The sequence below is a fragment of the Chrysoperla carnea genome, chromosome 3, assembly GCF_905475395.1.
Source record: "Chrysoperla carnea chromosome 3, inChrCarn1.1, whole genome shotgun sequence".
In the NCBI taxonomy this organism is placed as follows: Eukaryota; Metazoa; Arthropoda; class Insecta; order Neuroptera; family Chrysopidae; genus Chrysoperla; species Chrysoperla carnea.
In genome coordinates, this window is record NC_058339.1 from 53,372,631 (window position 1) to 53,397,524 (window position 24,894).

Sequence of the window (24,894 nt, forward strand, 5' to 3'; positions counted from 1 at the left end):
AATATTATTGGTAGTTAAAAAAATTTTTGAAGTGAAAACTTTTGGCACAAAAATTATGGAAGTCGCCTCATCGATGTTTGTAATTGAACTCCTCTTAAACGGTAGGACTGATTTTGATGAAATTTATTGTGTGTGTTCAAGTGGATGCGAGGATTGTTTAGATTCACAATTCGGTCCACTACATAATGTTTTTGAGGGTTCCGAACCAAAAAATGAATACCCATGAAATAAATGGGGGAAACGCATGTAAATAATATATTACATTACATCGTTACTATTAAAATGTATTTATTTGCGCTCCCACCATATTTATCTAGAATTGTGAACGGCTATTTAAATAGTATTTACGAATTATTTATTATTATTCAGATATTGTGAATAGGTATTTATTAGAGCTATATGCGAGTGTAACGAGCTCCACTGTCGAAGGCTTCAACCAGGCCAAAGGCCGAAAGCCACCTATTCCAAAGTTTTAGTTTTCACTTCCGGCGACAGTCACCATGACTGGCTATCCTTTTTTTTAAATAAATTATTCTAACCAAATTATTTATTTGTTTCTATAAAAAAAATGTTTATAAATAAATTAAACTAAATGTCGACGAATTAAAAAATAGTTAAATAAATTTTTTGACGAATACCCACACATGCGTTTTAAATACGATAAAATAATATTAGGTCATATAATTTAATTTCTTATAAAATGCATTTCCATGTCAAATCAATTTATAGAAATCCATTCTAATCGCTTCTAAAACAAGTACAGGTATTGTTTTTACATATTTTACGTGTATTTAAGTTCAACATTCTAGGATATGGGGCGTTAGAAAATCCAAGAACGTTAACTTTCTGTCGCGTGGTAAATAGGCGCTAGAGTCGATGTGGAGCATTTTACCTCATAGGACATATATGACAGAGCGGCCATTTTCAAGATAGAGGGGGAGTAAAAATAAAATGAGTTAGAATTGAAAAAAGTTTCGTAATGCCAGCAGACATATCCCCTTTGCCTTCCCGACCACTATCAATCAAACCATGTTACCACTTTTCGGACGTTTGGGAGGAGAGAGCGGGGGGAATTGTCTGCTCAGTCTGTAACGTTTGTGCGATCATTAGGGCGCTTATTTAGTAAGGGGCAGAAATTTTCCTCAAGTTTTACCCCACCCTTTATCTCGAAAATATCCCTCCTCCTCCTCTATCCCATTGACTCAGGAGCTTATTTACCACGCAAAAATATGTAAAACTAATAATCACGTTTGTTTTGACACTAAATTTCTTTTATATTTCACACTTTGAGTCACTGTTCATATAATTACACTGTAAAGATTACGCATCACCAATTCTTCTTCACAAAGTTTGTTCGTATTTAGGTGAATTTGGTACATATAAATCATTTCTTTCTTTCTTGTTTTTGTTGCACAATGTAATAAAGTATTCCAACCAATTCGATCTAGGCAGAGGACGTTGTACATTTTTCAATAAAGGTGAGACACGTTGCGATTGTTCTTGATTAGGATTTTTATCGTCATTGTTCGAATGAACTTCTTGATTAGGATTCATATCGTCATTGATTTTTTGTGGATTCAGTATGAATTTTAGAGTACTATATGGTCTATGAAGAGTTGGATTATGATCGGATGGAATTATAAAATAATGAGGTAACGAAGGATTGTTTTGATTATTGCGATTCGATAAAGGATTTAAATTTTCTGTGTTTTGATAAATAATTGGTGATTTATAAGGTTTTTCTATAAAATCATTATTCATTTTCAAAGGACTTTCAGATTTACTGATTGGTTTGTTTCGTATTAACTCAATGGATGGTTGGGCGAAGTTGTTGCCATTATTGAAGGATATTTCACTTGCAGGATATTTTCTCATATTATTTGAATGATACACAGTTTTAAAAACAGACATGTTACCTTGTGTAATAGTTAAAGGAGTTGCTTTTGATTTAGGAGGATTATTTGAAATATTACGATCATTCTCCGTTGAAGGAGGTGGATTTTTGTCATTCGATTCGATATTGGTTTGATTAGAAGATAAAAGCTCTTTTAATATTGAAGGGTTTAAAATTTCAAGAAATCGTTCGTAATTTTCGGGAATATTTGTTGGAATTCCATTATTATTTATTGAAGGACCTAAAATTTTAATAATTTCCGTCAACTTTTCTGGGGTTAAACCACTTTCAGGATTCGTTTTAAGGTCATTAGTATTGGTTGAAGGTCTCATGGCTTCAACGTTTGGATGATATTGAGTGTTGGTAAATTTTAATCCAGGCGATTTGGATACTTGCGGATTCATTTTAAAGTATTTAATAAAATATTCCGTTGCAGGAAATTCATTGTTTGGATTTAATTCTAATGGGACCTTATTTAATTTAGGCCTCGTGTATTCGTTTGGATTCATTATTACTCCACCTGTTGAAGACTGTGAATTATAACTGATAGGGCCACTACTTGTTTTGTTAGATGTTTTAGGACTATTTGGTGAAATAAACTTGTAATTGACTCTTTGTAAAAGTCCTGTTTGATCAGGATTCTGTCCATTGTCCTTGTCGTTTCTATTCTGCGATGGATACCCGCTATGGAGGATTTTATACACTTTTGTGATTTCATCAATATCTCTATTTGGTGAAGGATAAACATTTTTTATAATTTGGTACATTTTTATAATGTCATCCATATCTTTTTTCGGTGAAGGATAGCCATTATTAATAACTTTATACATTTTTATAATGTCATTAATGTCTTTGTCCGTTGAAGGATTACCATTTTTAATAATTTTATATATTTTTATAATATTATTAATATTTCTGTTCGTTGAAGGATAACCGTATTTAATAATTTCATTTATGTCTTTGTCTATTTCACGCGGCTCTGATGGATGTTCCTTACTTAAATCAGGTGATTTTAATGCTAACGAATCATAAGGAAGATTTCCAATGTATTGAGTGTTCTTTCCCGTTTCGGGATATACATGACTTATGAGTGCTTTCAAATACAATGGAATATTAGATGGATCAGTCGCCGTCAATTCTTCTGGATATTCATTTCTAGGAAACTGGTTAAAATAATTATTCAATGGAGAATGTTTATTTTCATTAGAAATTCTTCCCCAATTAGGTGAATTGAGTTTCAAATGATTCCCTCCTTCAGGATTTTGTTTAGGTGGAGGAAGTCTATTTTTAATATAGCTGATACGATGAATGTTTCCATTTCCATTCCACTTTATAATCATTGGAATTCTCTCTAAACTAGGTGATTTAATTTTCCAAGGCAATATTTTAGAACCATCTTTAGTTTCTGTGTCTTTTATATTTATATTTTTATATCTGATCATTTTAATTATATCAGGCAATTTTGGTCCCAATGGATTTTTTTCATTGTCGTTTTCAGGAGTTTTAGTTGTTGGAGATTCAATTTTAATATATTTAATAGGATTATTTTGTCCATGATTATTTTGAACAGGATAAGTGTTTTCATTTGTTTCAAATGAAGCATCATCAGATTGCAATGCAGGATATTCGTTATTAATAAATCTCGTAAGATAATTAATTCCATTCACAAGTGGGTGATTAATTTGTCGATTTGGAACTCTATTCCAGTTATGACCTTTGTATTCAGAAGGTTCCATAATAATATCGTTCCGACGATTTTCGTACGTTGAAGGATATTCATTGGGATAATATGATGAATGTGAAAAAATCGCGTTCAGTGGAGTCATTTGTTCATTAGAAAGATCTTTAGGAACTTCTGGTTCATCCAATGGACTATTTTTATCAGTCTTTTCTTTATTCGGTGGAGTATTACCATTCTCAATTTCTTGATTATAAATATAAGAAATGCGATTCAAAATTGGCGGTCTTAATTCGAAAGCCATGATATTTTTAGCATTATTTAAAACAGGATTAATTAATCGTAAAAGGGTTGTAATTGGATTCAGAAAAGTATTGGGTTTCAAGGAACTCCTTGAAGAATACATCTTTCTAGATTCTGAAGTGATATTACATGGGGAGTGTTGATTAAATTGTAGTTTGGTTCTAACATTTGTTTCAGGAGTAGTTGGAACAGGTTTTAAAGTGGTCAATTTAGTAAGCACTGTCTCGTAATTTGGACGTTTATCATTATTCTTTGTTGGTTCGTCGAATGGAGCATAATTGTATGGTAAATGATTGGAAGATGGATTCAGATATAATAATTCATAAGGATTCTTTTTTTGGGGATTGTAATTGAAATGAGATGGATAATAAGGATTTGGTTTAGGTTGAATGGAATATGTCGGTTTATAAGAATTTAGATAAGATTGGATGGAAGGTTTAGGTTGAATGTAATTGATCATCGGTGATTTGTAAAATAAGGATTCATAAGAAGTCGTTATCGGTTCATAAGTAGATGAAATGTAATTGAAATTAGGTGTAGGATTGTATCGGGGTATTTGGTAAGAACTGATTGGAACGTTGCTATACGGACTATATGGATTATTTCCGAAAGGTTGTTGATTTAATAAAGAATTAAAGTATTTCATTAAATTACTGGAAGGATTATTCTCCGGGCTAAATTCATTTCGATAAGGATTATAACTTGATGGATATGACGGATATATGTATTTATTATTACTTGGGATCATTGTTTGACGGTTTGGGTTTAGGTCGAAGTTTGGGTTGTATGGAATTCCATTTATGGTGATTGAAGTATAAGGTTTTTTACTCAATTTTTCAATTAAGTTTCCGAAAAAGGGTTCGTAATTTGTAGGTGTTGCATATGATAATTGGGTTGTTGGAGTCGTCGTGAATATCATAGTATGCGGAGATTTGTTTGTATATTTAGGAACACCTAAGTGGGTATTAGACTGCCCTAACTGTTGAGGAGAAATTGTGTGCGATTTGTTTTGCTCCGGTAAAGTATTCAAGATATTTACTTCGTGTGTATGATTAATAGTTGCATTATCTGCTGTTATATTGTATAATTCGAGAATATCAACGAATTTAAACCGTTTTCTATTTTTTGGGCAAGCATATTGGATATTTAATTTCTTTTTATCGATTTCCGATAGATGTGTGCGCTGTCCAATTGTGCTGGTTTTATTCTGCAAGATACAAAACAAACAAAGCTGTAATAAATAATAAAAAACTTATGAGCAGCAGAGCTCCATAACTAATGACATATTTTCCCTTCAATAGATGCTTCTTATTATTTGATGTTTTATATTGAAATGAGATTTTTGCCTTTTCTTAAAAAAATGAGACTCTAGACTATGTACTAAATTTCATTTAAATCGGTTTAGTTGTTTAGGCGTTTTTGCGTAACATACAGACAGACAGATATAAAGACAGATTTACTTTCGCATTTATAATATTATAGTAAGGTTTGTTTAAGATTTCAATTCAAACTTAATCTCTATTCTTGCTACTTACCAATGGGACAATCGTAGCTAATGCTGGATCAACTGTAAACGCTGTTCTCGAATAATGCGTGACACTTTCATAATCATACGGTAGATTAAAATTTTCAACTTCAGAAAAATCTAATATTTCAAAATTTGATTGTGATCCTGGTGCCACATTATCCCATACAATGCGTATATACTGATCACGATCGGGACGCATATGTTCATGTGTTTGTCCTAAAATATGTAGTAGCTCATGCAAACTATTTCCCGGTAATAGAAAGCATTGATTTATATTTAAGTTGATTTGGGATTGTATATTCTCGTAATTCGATTGACCAATATCAGAAAAACATCCTGGAAAAAAGTGAATACAATTGAAAAGTGTAAAGTTGTCATTTAATGAATGATAAGTTTCTGAAATATTGACTGAAATTACTTCGGGGTAAGGTCCGTTTGTAAACGATGTCAAATGGACCCGATTTTTCTACAAAGTCTTTGTATAAAATAATTTTCCCGATTTTCTGCATTATTTGAAAGGGGCCACAAAAAATCGAGAAATATTTTTTTTCGGACTAGGTGATTGGGTAACTTTGACCCTAAAAATACAAAATTTGGGTTCAATTAACGCTTGAGTGAATAGTTTTCGTTTAACAGGATTATTACTCCTCGTATACGATTTTTGCGGATATTTCATAAATCACTCGCCCAATCGTCAAAAGCACCCAATTTTTATGTTTTTTTGGATCAAAATTACTCTACCAATTTTTTCCAATTTTCTTAAACTCTGAGGTAAAAAAAGTTGAGAAAATCGTTTCGGAATTCAGGAAATTTTGTTTCGGAATTTAATAAGACTTAGTGTATAGAATAATTGTGATCCAAAAAATATAAAATTCATCAATCAATCGTTTCGTATTTAAGAATTGAATGAGTAGAATATGAAATATCGCCTAAAATCCTGTACGAAAGGCTTTTATTTTAAACCGATTCTAGAGAAACTGAAGATTCTGGAATGTTTTTAAATCTAATCTTCAAATATGCTAAATTTAAATATTTGGAGTTTATTTTACCTTAATCCATAAATACGAAAATCCTATTGATTTTGCTACTGAACAAGTTGCTGAGTTATCGACTGTAGATTTTAGTCGATATCTCAGAATTCAATCATCGAATCGTCAAAGGGATCTTATTTTTGAATTTTTTGAGTAAAAATTACTTTTATTTTTATCAAAATCACAGACAAAAAAATTTTACTGTTCTTTCGCTAAATTTTGAAGTATTCCTTTAAATGGTTTTACTTTTAAGAGAGGGTAAATTCTCTTATCACCATTCCCTAGATTTACGGTCTTTACTTATAATAAAACAATCGTTTTAGCATAGATTCAAGATAATGAAAAAGAATTTTCTGTGATTTTTTTTCTGTGACTTGCCACCTTTGCCATCCAAGTTTATTTTAGAAAATCCCCTGAGACATAAATTATAATTTTCTTTGAGTTTTTGTATTGAAAAGTTAAAAATTTCAAACATACCTTGTTCATCGCCAGTAATATTTAAGAATGGTAACTGAGGATACGTTCGAATTTGATTTATATCAATTGGAATAAATTGAACACAATTACTCGTTGCAATTGAAATAGTTCTCATTGCGTTTAATAAGACTGTTAATGCATGATTGTCGTTCTCTGCAAAAGTAAATATATTATATAAGGAAATTTTTGGAAATACTACACAAAACAAGAAAAACTTCTGGAAATACTTACTTATTATTTCGTTAACAAAAAATGGTACAATTCCTTCTTTCCAAAATTTCGCTTTCTTTAAAAATGTTCTTCTATTACCTACTTCTGAAGAAATTCGTAAATCACCTTCTGCAAACTCTCCCAGTTCATAATTCTTAAAAAACGCCCACGGATCCACTGTAAAGAAAAAAAATTAGATTGCCGTTAATAAAATATGTTAAGAAATACTTTACAGATAGGCGAAAAACGGGCTGAAAATCGAATCTATGGTTGAGTTTATTTTGAAATATATATCTAGCTTACTGCAATAATTCTCATTCACGTTTACCTCGAAACATAACGATTGAAAGTAGAGTTCTATCAAAACTAAGTGGCACTGAACAAGAGAGAGTATAGATACGAGTGCACATACATATACATCATACACTCTCTCTTGCTCGGTACCACTTTGTTTTGATTTAACTCTATCAATATTTGAGTTTGTATAAATATGATTTGAGTAGTTGATTGTATTTAAAAATTATAATAAATAATATAACTAATCGTCACTTCCACCGTTTAAATTATAACGATATATATTGAGTAATCGTGATGACAGACGGACAGACAGACAACCGGAAATGGACTAATTAGGTGATTTTATGAACACCTATACCAAAATTTTGTTCATAGTATCAATATTTTTAAGCGTTACAAACTTGGGACTAAACTTAATATACTATGTATTTTTCATATACATGGTATAAAAACTATCGTCATTGAAAGGTCATGAACGCATAGTTTTCTGTAAGTTTGTCTATCAAAAGTTGCCATCAAAAAGTTTTATTTTTATTTTTTATTTTTTAGTAATTTAAGGATTCTACTCTCTTAATGACAAAGTCATCAAAATTATAGAAATAAATCAATAGAAAACGGTTCACAATTAGGGAATATATATCATGTAACACACCATGATGTTACAAAATAAAAAAAACATCGCATTGATAATCTCCTTGTTTTTTGTCGGCCAAAAAAACACAACGGGCTTCTCATGACATCGCACGTTACCTTATATTTCACGACGCTTCCACCAAATATCTATTATGTATTGTTGACTATCTATGAACTTGCAAGTCTTGTTTGGTCATGCATAATGTGTAAGAGTAAAATCAAAGTGCAATACCAAGTATTCCGTGACCAAGCTCAATATGCAAGAGAAACGGCAACATACTTTCGATCAAAAACTAATTAATACGAAAATATAATATTTTCGGTCCCGTGCATTTATAACGTTGCTTTTACAAAGGTTTCCTTCAAAAGAAGAAGAAAAAATCCAATTTAATTAACTATTAATCAAATTACACTTATCATTTCGATTCAATCACCTATAAATCAAAATTTGAAAAATTCTTACAAATTACACACCTACTATGTAATTTAAGAAAACAGGTAACCATGCTTAAAATTTGTTTAAATTATATTTCAATTAAAATTAATAATTAATGATTTAAAAAAATTTGTTCGAACAATGTATATGATTTTTTATTTATTTTGATAATTTCATTTTGTATTGAATTATTAATGAAAATGATTACAAAATGATAAAATTAGATTAATAATTTCGTTTTTTATTATTCTCAAATAATATAATTAATTGAAGATATAAAATAAACTATTATAATGAATAAAAATTAGTTATTTATTAAATATATTTTCAATTGAAGATAAATTTTAACTTTTTGATGGAAAGTTATTGCATTTCAAAAATAAAAATTATGATAAAATTAAAAAGAATATATGTTTACGTTTTGACTATAAAATTTTTACAATAATTGAAATTTAGCACAAAACGCTTTTTACGATATAATGTTTTTTTTTTTTTTTTTAATTTAAAGAAATTATTTTCTACCTTTTAGTTCAGCTAGTTACAAAAGCGTGTTTTTTAGTGTTTTAAACTATTATTTATTTTGTGTTTTTTCCTTTGACTATTATTTATTTCTCAAAAATTCAGTATAAATATGGTGGGAGCGCAAGTAAATGTATATATATTCAGATATAGTAATCGTTAATTATGAAACTCCTGATGAGGATAATCAAATAATTGTATTACTTATTAAATTATTGTATTGTCATCGGTCCTTGATAAGTATGCCAAATTTCGAGTTAACCCGACGTTTTGAAGGTGGTCAAAATCATGTGCAAAGTTTCCGTTACATACATACATACTAACATACGTATTTAGCTAATAAAAGCGTGTTAAAAGCCTTTTTTTTCAACACCAACTCACACTTTTTGTCGTTAAACAAAACAATTTATTTATCTAATATCATTTTTAAATAAAAAATAATTTGGTTAGCGTCATATTTACAAATCTTTGGTTTGTTTACCAACGCTTTGTTTTTTTGGCCAACAAAGTTTGGTTTAATCAGAAGGCATCGTTATTTGTCAATTTTAAGCACCTTAAAGAAAAATATTTTGATGTATTAGTCTATGTTATTAGTCTGACCTTAATGGGCTATTTACACCACCGTTTGTTCTTATTGTACTTAATTAATTTCATTAAAAGTTGTATGTAGTATTTTATTTTAAATATTGATTATCAAAAACATTTTTGAAATATGAGCTATAATAGGTGGACAGTTTACCTGGACAGTTCTCAGCTTCATGTGTGTGTAATTCAATCGCATTTATAAAATTTAATTATTAACGTAAAAGCTTGAGGTGGTCCGAATTATCCTTGATATTTTAAATTGAGCCATAGGAAAAATTATTTCTTACTTTTTAATACAATAAATCCTTATTTAAAAAGTTTCTTAAAAAGTATTTTTATTTGAAGTAAACTCTGCTTGGACTTGTAATTTGATTTTCAAATACTAAAACTTATCAATTCAAACTTGGCTCAGTGATATTGCGGGCAAAAATTCCTTTCATATACAGTCTGTTTAAATTTGGACATGCTTAAAGAACAAATATTACAAATAATTTTTTTTACAAAATTAATAAATTCGTCTGATTAATCTTATAAATGTATAACTTTTCACACACGGTATGCGCATCTTGTTTACCTTCATATTCGAATCTTATTACATTTTAATTAGATTATCATCTTTAAAAAATATCAATCAAGATATACTTTAATATCAAAACAATTTAAAAAAAATTGTATTCAAAAATTATTTTTTTCAATTTAAATTCAAAATAATCAACGAAAATGAATTCTTATGATGATTAATAATTTTGTAACTCTAGAGCCTTTTATTCACATGGAAAATTTAAAAAATTAATTTTCTCATACTCAAGGATAATATTTTGGGATGGGATATATGCTTAGAAATTAGAGGAAATTTGATAGAAGTGTATGTATTTTTCGAAAATTAAATAAAAACATACTTTTGGTGCTTTTTCTAAAGTACCTAATTATTAACGGAGAAACACTTCGACTGACGGCTGGCTACACTATGTTGAACGTAACGGAGATAGGTAGTTTTTTTAATAAATCCCTTTTATAACCCCTAGATTAATATTTCAGGTGTTTTCTGCTACTTTTGGGAGTTTAATTGAAAGTTTGGGATTACATCTCCAGCGACCCCTTTTAGTTCAAAAAAGCTGCAATGCGGTGTGTAAGATTGTTAACAAGGTGGATCGATGTTCAAGCGGCAGTTAATTTCAGCTAATTGAGTTAGAGGATTGAATTGATTTAGTATCAAGGATGTGCCTTCTTACTCTTTTATGTCGAAATATTACGAATTTTCGTGGTTTTTAAAACTTTTCAAAACCTTTGAAATTGAGCTTGTGGAAGTACCCTTTATGAGTGTTTACAACACCCCAACCCCTCCCCCGTTAACTTTAGGAAATACCTTTTGATATTGTCTACTTAGAAAGCAGAAATATGACCTTGGTGGTGAAGCTCCGCTGTCTCCAAGTTTTTTAATTATACTAGCACAAAAAAATTTATTATTGGTTGTTGATATCGTAAATATTCTGTTTTACAATTAAACAATTCATTATAAATCGATTTTACAATTATTTTGTTATACAAATACCAAATTTGCCGTCTAGTTTTGTATAATGCCAAAATTAATAACCATCTATTGTTTTAAGAATAAAATATTTTATTTTTATCTTCATTCTAAGGTCTTAGAAGTAAAAATAGTAGCTATTATTACTGCAAGGGCCTTGAACGTAATTTCAGAAATAAAGATTTTTTATTCCATTTTCTATTGCCTATTAGGGTAAACCCACTAGTAGTGGAAATAGACTATATTGATTTTTTACAATATTTAAAATTATATCGAAAGCGTTTTTTCCTGGTCCTCGGATTAGCCCAAAACTGCTTTATTTAGGAAAAATTATTTATAATCCTATTCTTGAGTTTTGTTTCATCAACTCGAAAAGTTTATATCACGAAAAGTGTCTTAGCTCTGTTACGATTCAAATTGAATATATTGCACATTAATGTCGCAATTTTTAATGACTTTTCTATTTGTGTCTCATCTTATTAGAATAAAAGAAATGCATATTTATCAGTTGTTGCCTTTCTCTTACTTTGAAGAGCAAAAGCGAATTTTCGAGACTTTCCCTACTAAAAAATGTTTAAGGATCGCCATAATCTATATTTATATCTATAACGCAGTAATTTGAGTGGTTACGCCAGGAGTAGCATGGATATAACACTAATGACTCTGTGTAGTCTACAAATCGGATTTTTTTAATGTTAATAAATTTATTGCAATTTTATTGATATCTTCATATCCATAAAGATCCAGATCTAGAATTCTGGATCTATAGCCCTTCTTGAATACCACCCTTTATTATTATGATTAAGTTATTACGATTACTTTTAAATTAAAATAAATATTTCGATGTTGTAAGTATTACATAATTATAGATGTAAAAAAATATTAAATAATTAGACATAAAACTTCTATGTAGTAAATAGTAATTTGAGTGGTTACGCCAAGAGGAGCATGAATATAACACTATTGACTCTGTGTAGTCTACAAATCAGATTTTTGTTATGTTAATAAATTTATTGCAATTTTATTGATATCTTCAATTATGTATTAAAACATAATTATGTAATTAAAATAAAGGTATAAAATTTATTTCAAGCTTATGACCTAGACAGTAATTCAGTCTTACAATATTATGTAGTACATCTATACCTATTATTTATTAAACTTATTTTAATTTTCCAAAATAAGGAAGTTAATGTAATCGATCCGACATAAAAAAAATTATATTCATATAAAGATATACTGATAGCTGTGGAACCCTATTTTATTAGTATTAGGACACGCTTGTAATCAATTTATTTAACTTAAAAACATTTTTAGTAAACCTTCAGAAATGAATAAAAATTTTATGCATAAAAATGTAATATCATCGGTGATGACCATATCAGAGTAGAAAGTTTTATAGCCAAATTTTTAATAGTCCATTGCCATTGATTGATTTTTTAATATTTTGGAAAAATTTAAAAATTCGATTATGTGAACTGTATAAATTTTCTCAGAGAAAACACAGAATGTTATAAAAATCTAGAGCGGGAATACACTCGATTTTAGCATACACGCATATTAATTGAAAAATTATATGTAAAAAACCGAAAAATGAAATTTTTTAAATAGATATTATTTTAAAAGATATTTAGTTCCTATGTATTTTATAATCTACCCCGTGTTTATTAGCGAATTACCGAAGGAAGTGGAGTTATTGCTTTTGTACTGATGGTGAAATTTTGGAAAAATTTCTTCAAATGTTCATCGATCCTATCTACTATGTACCTATATACGTTAATGTATCTGTAAACTCTCTGCAATTTAAGTCCGATTTGAATAAAATTTGTTATAAAGAATGGTTTTGGTATTTGAAAGGTCAAGTTCGTTAATGAGAATGGTGGGGGCGGTTCTGCAAAGTACAAAATTTTGAATTTTTTCAAAATAAAAAATATTTTTGTATTTTTTAATCAATTTTGAGCAAAAAAGTACTCTTGTGATTTTTTCTTTAGACGCTTTGTTTTTGAAATAAAAATTCTTAAAAAGTATTCTATTTTTAGAAAAATGTGTTATTTTACAATCTCTGAGGAAGTTCGTTTAGCTAACGCTTCTCCTACTATATAGATTTTTTTTAAATTTAAACACCATTATAAATGAATACTGTCGTATTTATTATGGTAATTTTTAACCATTACATAATCCAAATTATCTTCACTTGAATTTTGTTAGATGCAGTTTCATCATACTGCATGTGAAAGGCAAAAAATATACTTCAATCTATCTTGGGCGAAATGTTGACTGAATAATACTTTTAAAACAAAAATTCTGAAATTTTTTCAATTGGTTTAAAAAAAAAACAAAACAAAACATTTAAGACAAATTACAATAAAAATTTTTAACAATTCGTCTCGCCCTAAAATAAATACTATTTCGCAAACAATTTTTCCGTTGTGTACTTCTTATCTTTTTTTATAAGACATTTATAGTGTGTATAAATAAACAAGCGCGGTGGATTCAATTTTCATTTTTACAAATAATTAAAAAAATCTATTACCTATCAAAAAAATTTGTACAATTTTTACAACAACTGTTATTTTAAGAAATACCAACAATTAATTTAAATCAGAATTCCAACGAATTTTTCGAGCTGAATAATAATGTCTTCTAATTATGTTGTCAAATTTTTGAAACCAAGTGAATGTCACGATTGATTATAAAAGATATTAAAAAATTTTAAACAAGTTATATAAAAGTAACTAAATAAAATTGAAAATAATTAAAATTAAAAATTGAAAATATTAGTTTATATAACTTAATTAGATAATTAACTTAAATTGAAATTCAGAAAAATTCCGTAAACGTTATCCATTAATTTTAATTGTGTTCCAGTTCACAAAAATCCAATTTTGATAAGATTTTATTTTTTGCATACCTACACACAAATTAGAAAATTGGTAGTAGATCGGTCATTTTAAAAATCAAATGAAACCTTACCTCTCACATATTTTAATTTTATAGGATTTCAGTGGAGAGTCAGTAATTAAACCATAAAAATTCACCAAATTAAGAAGGTTTTGTTTCACTTCTTGTAATATATTGCCTAAAATCTGGTACTAACAGCTTCTTCTTTCCGAGACGATTCTTAAGATTCTCGATAAAATAAAATAAATAAAATACTCATCTTATCCGTAAAAAAGCTGTTTTTGGAGCTTTATTACCTTAAATGATCCAAAGATAAAAAAATCTGGTTAATTTTGCTTTTTGTGAAAATCTGGTTGAATTTTACGACATGTTTTTGACTAAAGAAATCATCCCATGTGTATGATTTGAATCGAAATATCAGAGGCTACTCGCCCTATCGTCAAAGGTACCCGATTTTTAAATTGTTAGGGTCAAAATTTGCTCAGATTATAATTTTTATCCAAATCGGGTATCAACAAGTTTTTCTGATTTTTTACAATTTTTTTCAGGGCTACCCACTCCTTTGAAAAATTGAGAAAATCACAAAAAAATTGTTTCAGAATTTGACTTGGTGTATAGACCCAAAAAATTGAATTCGTTTAGCGATTGGGTATGTGTTTTTTGATTTTGCGAGAAAACAACATGATGAAGAAATTGCTTCGCGATGCCAGCCCTTGTATATCGATTTTAACCGGTATCTAAGTCAACTAAGTATCGGTATATGTGAATCAATCAGTGTATGTTAAAACGGAAGCTGAAATTCACATATTAAGCAATTAAGGTTAAGCGAACATCTATAGATTAAAAAGTTTAAAACTTCTAATTTTAATCTAATTTCGTCTGGCGAAGAATTTTGTAAATATCTTAATTAAAAAGGTAAAAAGTTCACAAAAATTTCCGTCCATCCAAACGGGCAGAGTCAAAAAAAAAATTACTTAAATACGATGAATGTTCAAAAAAATTGAGATTGTACTCTAAAATTGAAGTGCATTGTCCGATCAACATTAAAGAGTAAAATTGAAGTGTAGTGTCCGATCAACCTAAATTAATGCTTTCAAGAGTATCTTCAAGAAATAAAGTAGATTACTTAGATTAAAAACAAAAATACCTCAATTTTAATTGTAATATTCTTTACATGAAAAAATTATAATTACTCCATAAAAACCAGGGACATTTAGAATAATTAAAAAATATAAATAAAAAACATAATAAAAGTTGATAGTTGATTCGGTTGATACTGTTGGAAAAACTAATGAAATACTAGTAATAATACTAATCAAAATACTTTATTTTGAATTTTCAAATTAATTAGGTAGAAGGTGATGAGATAAAAGTTGAACTTATTTAATTTATAAAAAAAAATGGATCGTGGTTCCCTTACTTTAAAATAATTTCATGTAAAGGAACTCCTCTTCGAGTTAAAAACAACGCTGAATTCATTTTTATACCATGCATACTTGAAATATATCTATCAAGGTATAATAAGTTTAGTGCCAAGTTTGTAATGCTTAAAAATATTGATGATACGAACATAATTTTGGTATAGGTGTTCATAAGTCTAAAATTAACTCAGTCAATTGTGTGTTTTCACATTTTTAAAAATAAATTAAGAATTTCTGTTTCTAAACAGACCCATTTTTTTTATTAAAAAATGGATTAATCTCATTTTTCATTAAACTTCTAAACAAAATAAGCACTGCGAAGTCAAGAATGTAGTTCACTAATCATGTTTACATATCTAACACAAGTGAACAAAACTAAAAAATAAAAACTACATAAATCAAAATCGGTTCATTCGTTTAAGAGCTACAATGACACGGATAGGCAGATAGTAGATATTCACGTTAAACTAATAATAATAATTTTTTGCATCAGGAGTTAAAAATTAAGTTTGATGTGATTTGTGACGTGGAAGAACAAATGGGAAATATTTTTTGCACAAAAACAGCATGGTATTTATCTCGAAAAGGCGTAAATTTAATATAGAAATCATTTTTAAATAATAATGCAGTGACCCAACGTCTAAAATTTAAAAGAAGTGTATCAAGAAATATTATATCATTTATATCAATATAAAATTGAAAGCCTTACTACACTTCTCTTTGGATTTATAAAAAAAAATGTGCCTGAATTACATAGAATTTTATTTAACAGCCTGCCTTGCCATTAAAATGAATTAGAAATTTGTAAGTAAAAAGTTTTTATTTTCTTTTTTGATACAAACAATAACACTGATACGATAGAACATATTGTATATAGTTTTTGGAGTGATTAATTCAAATTAGGCATCGGAAATTCTCTAATTCATAAGGTTTTTGAAATATTTATATTTAAAAATAGGAGAAATCTGTTTTTTGGAAGCCTACCTTCTTCTTTTGAATTTTTTCGATATCTTTTTTGCTCTTTGAGAAATCATATGCATTTATTATAGTTAAAATATAGTCATATTGTATTACCATATACTTATATACACATTTAGGTATAATTAATTAATTCTATACACTATACTTATATACATATATATTACCTATATTTATTCTATTTCCTGGAAAAATGGCAATTTCCGATGGTGTAAATTGTTTTGTAAAACAAATATTATTCACTGGTGAAACATGACTTCGAATTAAGGCGGAAAACAAGTTTTTTCCTTACAAGATTTGTATACAACACGTCAAAAATTTTTCAAAAATTAAACTCTGGGATAACATTTATATTGGATCAGGATATTTATTATGACATAACATATAAGTTTCATTTTACTTTCTTTAAATTATCTCTGTTATCTTTAACTTCTGATTGACCTTCAGAGCTGAATTTTTTTAAATGATAAAACATAAAATCAAAATTCCCACCCAACCAGCAAACAAATTAGAACGATAACGTGCGATAAGGAACATAGTTCCAATAATTTAGGCTACTATACTTGAAATATTAAAATATTTTCCTTTCTTAAGAAATTTAAAAGCTATGAATTAAAACAAAATTAAGTTTTCGTATTTTCTGAGAGAGCTCTAGAACCATTTGAATAATTTGGGTAGCAAATATAATTTTTAAAATCCTGTACCCGTTTAATTTAACGCTTAAATACTCACATAACTGTTCCTCTTCGCTTAAATCACCAGTTAAATACGCATTCACATCACTAAGAACCTTCCGTTTTCTAGCTGGTGGTGACGATGAACGAACAGTACTGCTGGTACTATTCTTTTTACAATCATTTGGTGCACGATTACTACAATATATTGATTCCACAATTAAAAAAAGCACAAAAAGTTTTATATATCGCGAGCACATTATCCAAAAAAAAATTATTCGATTTTTTGGTAACAATTCGATATGGTCGAATTGAATTCAAAAATTTATTTGTAAAAAAATAAAATTGTTAAACCGTTTGTGATATGATTAATTTTAATAGTAAAGTATTTCTTTTTTAAATTTATACTTTTCAATAAATAAAAATTTGATATGCGACGAAATTTTTATATTTAAGAAACGGCATTGGTGCACATGCGCGTTGTTGATTTTTCCTTCTAACTATTCAAATTGAAAACAGAAACAAGAGTATGTCAGTAATCTCCAAATTCTTTTATATATATACCAAAATTATGGTGTTTGTAAAATCTCCTAGTACTTGACGTTATTCATTTAAAACTCGAAATATTACAAAATCAATGTTTTAGTAGGTTTTTGATTCTAAGTATAGGTAGGTAAGTTTTATACACTATGATTTGTGTATTCTAACCGTCGTATCAAATAATAAATCGAAGAATAACAATAATAAATTAAACAAATTAAATTAATTAATTTAATATTTTGACTTGAAAACTCCATTTCAGGGCCACAATAGAATTTCATTTTGCACGAGATCAATACACATTCAAATTAGATATAATTTTAAAATGAGTAGATTGTCACCATAGCGGAAATTTTTCGATTTATCAACGATATTTTTGTTTGCCATATTGTTCGAAACAAGTCATTGATTAATTTGTTTTCGTTTAAAATTAAAATCAATCAGACTCACTAATTGATTTTTTGATAACACAGGAAAATTTGATTCGATCTTATTGGAATTTCTTTTGAAATCCACTTTTTTTGTGTCTATCACTAATGTGCTTAATTCCGGGACCCACATTCTTAAAACCTATTAGAGCTAGGTTAATTTTGATCAAAAATTTGAAAAGAATGTTCCAAATTTAGTAGAATTACAGACTTGATTTATCAAAATTGGATAAAATTTGAAAGTGATAGAGCAAAATAAAATTTTTTGGATTCTGATGACGTCATAAAGTTTAAAAATTCAATTTTTTTAATAACACAGACAAATTTGATTCGATCTTATTGAAATTTTTTTTGAATCCAACTATTTTTGGGTCAATCTTTTCAGCTGTGATGTCAGTGTTTTTCTAGCTATTACTTATGTGTTTAATTCCGAGACCAGGACTTCACATTCTTGAATCCTATTAGACCTAGGCTTATTTTGATCACAAATTTGAAAAGAATGACCCAAATTTAGTAGGATTATATTAGATTAGGAGTAGCTTAGAGTTAGGTAAATTTTGATGAAATTTGAAAAGTATGACCCAAATTTAGTAGGAATACATACTTTGTTGATCAAAATTGGATAAAATTTGGATGTGATAGTGAAGCGCCAGGCGGATGTCATACACTAAACATATAAGTAACAAGCAGTATCATATAAGATACAATATATAAGAAAAGATGTCTATCGCGCATTATCAGTAATTGTTATCACTAAAAAATTTGAGCATACATCGGCATACATCAATGTTTACCGTTCACACTAATATCAAATGAGGGGGTTCAAAATACAATATCAGCATTATATTGTTAGGATTTAATCAAAATATCCGATTAATTTGGAGCAGAGCCGGGTTTTAATTTTTGGTGCCCTATGTTTTTATAGGAAATGGTGCCCTAATTTTTTATATTTTATTATTATTATCATTATTTTTTTTAAGTATAATATTTTTAAGAGCTTTTCAAGTTCTTTATGTCTTAGAGCTTTGGGTTGGGGAAGATGGATACATTCATCAACAAAGCACTTTTCTAAATCACCTGAATACTTCGTTACCTACTTGCTCTATTTTGAACTTCTTCAGTGTTCAAATTGATCAAATTGCTTAAAAACGAAAATTCACTGTTAAAATTGCTGTAAAAAATCTCTCTTTTGAAGTTCAACCACATGTGTGTATCAACGGACCGCATTTTTTTGCATTCTTACTTTCACAATTAAGCGCATGTGGGGAGTTAATAATTGCAGTGTTTAAAAGGAATTATTCCAATAATATATGAAACATATACAGGCATACTTCAATTGTCTTAACCCTCGACCTTGATTAACTCGTGCCACGAACAATACGGCCTCTACAGTATTCATTTAATGGCTAAATCCTAAAAGAGCTGCATTATGGTATCTTAATTAGTGAGTTTTCATTGACATTTTTGAATTTTCTTTCAATAAGAGTCTTCTTAAATTACAATTAGTACCAAAGGTATTAAATTATTCTATAATTACTTATTCACGAAAAATTACAAGACTTCTCACGGTTATGTAATTCATCCATTTATAGGTTTTATGAAATCAAACCAAATTTTTCTTTGCAAAGAGACTTTTTTAAAATATTATTAGTGTAAAAATAAACAATTGTGTGGGAAGGAAAGTTTATTACAGTGTAGGTGGACGAGGACATATCGCGTGCGTAGGAAAATTCTTGATCAAAATATTGTTGTCGTCTATGAAATTGAACCTATAGAATAGTTTTATTATATTACTCTATAATCCAGGTTTGACTGTGTTTAGATTCCTGAGCTCCCATAAATAGGAGCATAGTGCTTCAACTTTGCATGCCCACCGAATTTTGTTTCAAGTGGCAGCTTTTAGTTTTCGCCAACTCAGACCTGTTCTTCAGACCTGGGGTCACAGCGTCTAAAGATCGCCATCACATTACCCGATCTTCCTTGCCTACGTGTTCTTTGAGTGTTCCATTCGAGAGATTTTTTAGCAATATCTTCATAAGGATTATTACAAAGAATATGTTCCCACCAATTCTATTTTCTTTTCCGTATTTCAATGTCAATCGGATTTTGTTCTGTGAGTGACCATAAATCTTCGTTTGTAGGTAATTACTATCGGTCGGTATATTTTAACTAACTAATAAATAAATTTATGATACTCTTATATAAGTAGCATAAATGCATTACTTAACTGCCGTAATAAATTGATTTTCTTGAATTACTATGGATAATTTACCATTAGACAGTTTGGTTTTGTTTATAATAATAATTTATATTTTATTTTTATAACCTGTATATATGAAATATATCAACGTATATTAAATTTAGTCCCAAATTTGTAACGCTTAGAAAAACTGATGGTATTTACAAAATTTTTATATGGGTAATCATAAAATACGTCCATCAACATGATAACTCAAGAGCGAAAAGAGACATCGAGCAGAGTTTTCTTGAGCGTGCTCCGAGTTTAAAAAGAAATTTTGAATTAATGAGCAACACAAGCCAATAGTAAATAGTAGCTTTATCAATTATTCCTCTACGTTTAACCTTGTAAAATCGATGCAAAAGAATGATTTATTATTTATTAAAAATGATTTATAGAAATATTTTAGATTAATTTGCATAATCGCTGCATTAATTTTAAATTTTTTAATCAAATTCACGTGTATTGATGGCCAATGGTAGACTAATGAAGAAAACTTTCTACTATGAAATTTTAAGTATAAATTGTTTTCACATAAATTTGGAAAAAAAATTCCTTTACTTTTTTTATCTAGCTTTTCGGGAAATTATGTTTAGAATACCGGTATTATTCCGTTATACAAGAGTGAAATCTCAAATTCAAAATCAAAATTAAGATTATAAATTTCTCAAAAAACCATCTCTTTAAAAATTTGAAAAAATTCTGCATAATAGTTTTTGTTAGTATAAACTTGTCTAGAGAAAGTGCAAGTAGAGAAGTTATGGGTTGATACCTTTGCTTTGAAAATGTTTTAAAACTCTAAAAGTTTTAATTATAAATCGAATATAAAACATATTTTTAAACTGTAAAAGAACTTATGATCAAAAACGTTAAGTACATTAACAATTCAAATAGTTTTAATTTTTTTCAAATACAATAATATCGAAATATCGGTATACCTACTCAATGTCAGTTTTCCAATGTTTGCATGATTTGTGCAAAAATTTTTTTTGCTCTAATTTCCTATGAAATTTAGACAAAATAAAACCTAATAGGTATCCAATTTATTCGAAGCTTGGACAAGGAAAGATATTAGTCCATATCTCAAAAACAATTTCTCAAATCATCATCTTATATATTTTAGTTTTTCTAAAACTGTAAGTAGTTCCTTTTTTATCCGGGTTTTATGTAAATTAAATTTCCTAATGTGTTTATTAATTAATTCACTCCCGAACGTAAAACCAAGCTTTCTAAGTTTTATCAAATTGCACCTACCTTCCAGATCTAGCTCAGTCTCATTATCAGATATACTGATATGTAATCCACCATTCGATGGTAACACTTTAGTGGCAGCCAACAATTGAGTTAATACACTAATTGTTAGTAATTTAACAATTAAAACCAAACACTTCATGGTGAACTTCAAAATAAATAATATTCTTTAAAAGAAATGTAATACTATTTATTGACAAAATTAATGATTAATTATATTAATTATTTAATTTTTATTCGTCACAGGTTGTGAAATCAATCTTATTGGTTACCAAAAGAAAAAAATACCGACTGCTGAATGATTAATTTTTTGAAAGATTTCCAACAAATCCAAAATGTATGTAGGCGTAGTCCTTATGTAGTCCTACAAGACTAAACAAAAGTATTGCTGACAAACCACGCTTTTAAATGTGGGACCTGGAAAATTGTTAATTACTCCACCAACGTGGAGCTGAAACGTGAAACTGGTTATAATAAGAAGATAAATCAAAAATAAATGCAACAAGTGAATGCAAATAATTGACTGCGTTTGAAATACTGTATAGAAATTGTTGAATATCAGTGCATTATTTTTAATAAATTAGAAAAGGTTAAACAATCAACACAATTATGGAGGCCGAAAGATCGCCATTTGAGGTTTCGAAGTTTTTCGAAACGAATTTCTATAATTTTTATCGTTTTTCGAGAATCATTATTATTATTGATTATGAAAAAATGTTTCAAACAAAATTATATTATTTTGTTTAACGAACATTTTTTACATTTAAACTTTTGTTCTATCCCTATTTTGCATATCTTGAGCACGCCATAAAAATTTGAGCTTGATATCATCTCTTTTCGCTTTTGAGCTGTCGTGCTGACAGACAGACGGACAGAAGGGCAACTGGAAATAGACTAATAAGGTGAGTTTATACACACGTATACCAAAATTTTGTTCGTATCATCAATATTTTCATGCGCTACAAACCTGGGATTAAACTTGGTGTACGTTGATATATATTACATATATGCAGGAAACAATAATCCTTTTGCACGACAAAACGGGCGGTGCCGGACAACATACACAGCGTTTGATTGAATATAGGATGAAAATTATTATATTTATCTTCTTATTTTATTACCAAATTGAAAAGATATTCACGAATCTTAAAATAGTGGCGTAAATAAAAATTTTACGGTTCCCGTGCTTAAAAATCGTGTTGGCTCATGTACAGTGTTGTGTAGATATAGCTTAGTAAGAGATCTTAAAAAATAAATGATTAATTCCAAAAATTTACTTTTTATACGTTTGAAAAGCGCACTTCAGTCGAACACTATTGTAATTATGCAATAAGGGTTTATTTAAGTTTTATTTTATTTTTATGCGAATAACAATAACCATGCTTCTTATAAGCTTCCACACTTTCAATTTCATCGTGTTTGAAATTTATTCGAATTCGAACAACTGTGGCTAGGTTTTGTGTTACATATTTTGTAATTATAAATTTTAATTTTTTAAACGTTTTTTTTTACGATTAGTAGGTATATTTCGGTTTTATTTTGATTTACAATTACCTATTGTTCAAAATGCAGTTAATTATGGTAAATATTTTGTTATGCATATTTACACCGATTTGTACGGTCATTTGTTTTCAAATATAATTTTTCATTTTTATGTTTTTTAAATAATTTTTAGCAAATTTACTCTTAAAGAAAAATAACCTATTGTTTATTTAATATGAGTTTATGAGTTGTTAAACTTTTTAAGATAGTAATATTAGAGGCACATTCTTTTTTAATGGCTTAGTACAAAGCTGAAAATTTTTGTGTTATTTATTTCTAGTGCACAAAAGAACAATAATAGACCAGTCATTTTGAGTCTCAAAAATGGATAATTTTATGAAGTACTATCTGTCCCCTAAAATCCTATGAAAAAAATTGTTAGTTTGTGCAAAATAGCGGTTTTATCCATTTTATTAAGGTCATATCAAAATTAAGAATAATTATTTGTGCAGGAGTAATTAACATTAGCGATTTGAAAATATCGAATTTGTTAATTGAAAGCATGAATTTGTTATTATTCAAAATCGTAACTTCAAGTTTCCGATTATCGAGTAACTTCAACTCATTTTGAATTTGCAATATCTAACAAATATTATTATAAGACTAATTTTTTATGGCTCTAATAACTAATATCTCGTAATTATTATGTTAAGGTTCCTAGATTCCTAGGAATACATGAGGACCTTAAAGTAAAATTTAAAAAAAATGCGGTTTTTAACTTATAACTATCTCCAAACTAAACCGATTTTCTTGAAACATAATAAAAATCTTTTAATTTGTCCATCCGTTTAGGAGAATGATCCCACAGGCGGACATACAAAAACACGGATAGACTCTTATTAAACTTGTAGGTAACACCCCCCTTTTTCGTCGCGAGTTAAGTATTTGTTTATGTTTTAACTGTGTATTATTATATGTTATAGTGGGGCAAACTCCATAAATTTTTATAAATTGGCCCATCCGTTAGGAGAGTGATGCCACAGACAGACATACAGATACACGGATAGACACTTTAAACTTGTAACACCACTCTTTTTCGTCGAGGGTTAATTATTTGTCTATATGGTACGCGTAAAAACCCGTAAAAAAATTAAAACCCTCCATTATTTTGATCCAAACATTTATTGTGAAAAGAACAAACTTTTCAATTTTTTAAGGCAAATGGAACATAATTAAAAGTTATTTTTTTACAATAGGTAATTAATTTTTTTAATACCTATATTAAAATTAATTTGTTTTCAGAAAATATCAAATTCTAAAAAATTTCCTTCTCAAGAAAAGTAATTTGTAAGTAACATATTGTAAATTATAATAAACCTTCCTATGTAGATATTTCTGAAATCATAATACATAGAATATCAAAAATATTTTCTTTGTTTTTAGTTTCAGTAGTTTTTATGTGTAGGTGCAACTTTTGTCTGAAATAATTTCACCATATGCTTTTATATCTTAAATGCAAAAGGAACACCAGATCCAATTTTTTTAAATTACCGAATGAACACGATTTTTAAACCGAAAAATTAAAAATTTTAACTTGTCCCCACTGTTTTTGCGATATTTGAAAATCTAGGAAAAACTAAAAATGTGCATTTATTTAATTTTTAATCCACCATGGTAGATAACATTTTTTACACTGCATCCCCCAAACTCCATTCAAGCTGTATAGATTCATCAAAAGTCTTTATTAATGCCGTTAGTATAAGCTTTTGGTACTTTATCAAGAAAAAAAAAATTGTCATTAAAACAGTAAAATCAAAGTTTTCAAAATATTCTTCAAGTAGTGTTTTTATTCTATCGAACC

General features: G+C 28.3%; 1 protein-coding gene across 1 annotated transcript; it reads right to left on the reverse strand.

Annotated features, from left to right (window-relative positions):
- Positions 1-1,341: 1,341 nt before the first annotated feature.
- Positions 1,342-21,693, reverse strand: LOC123296108. Its single transcript, XM_044877569.1, has 7 exons — positions 21,551-21,693; positions 17,152-17,291; positions 7,143-7,298; positions 6,912-7,064; positions 5,570-5,739; positions 2,829-5,082; positions 1,342-2,714 (listed from the first exon to the last, which is right to left on the reverse strand). Exons 1-7 carry the CDS (start codon positions 21,691-21,693, stop codon positions 1,342-1,344), a joined length of 4,389 nt encoding a protein of 1,462 aa, XP_044733504.1.
- Between the last annotated feature and the right edge of the window lie 3,201 nt (positions 21,694-24,894).

Coding starts and splice junctions, on each gene's coding strand:
- LOC123296108 (XM_044877569.1), bottom strand. CDS start 21,693: ATGAAGTGTTTGGTTTTAATTGTTAAATTACTAACAATTAGTGTATTA. Junction 7,299..17,151: donor AAGCGAAGAGGAACAGTTAT/GTGAGTATTTAA, acceptor TTTTCTTTACAG/TGGATCCGTGGGCGTTTTTT. Junction 5,740..6,911: donor TATTACTGGCGATGAACAAG/GTATGTTTGAAA, acceptor ACTTTTTTCCAG/GATGTTTTTCTGATATTGGT.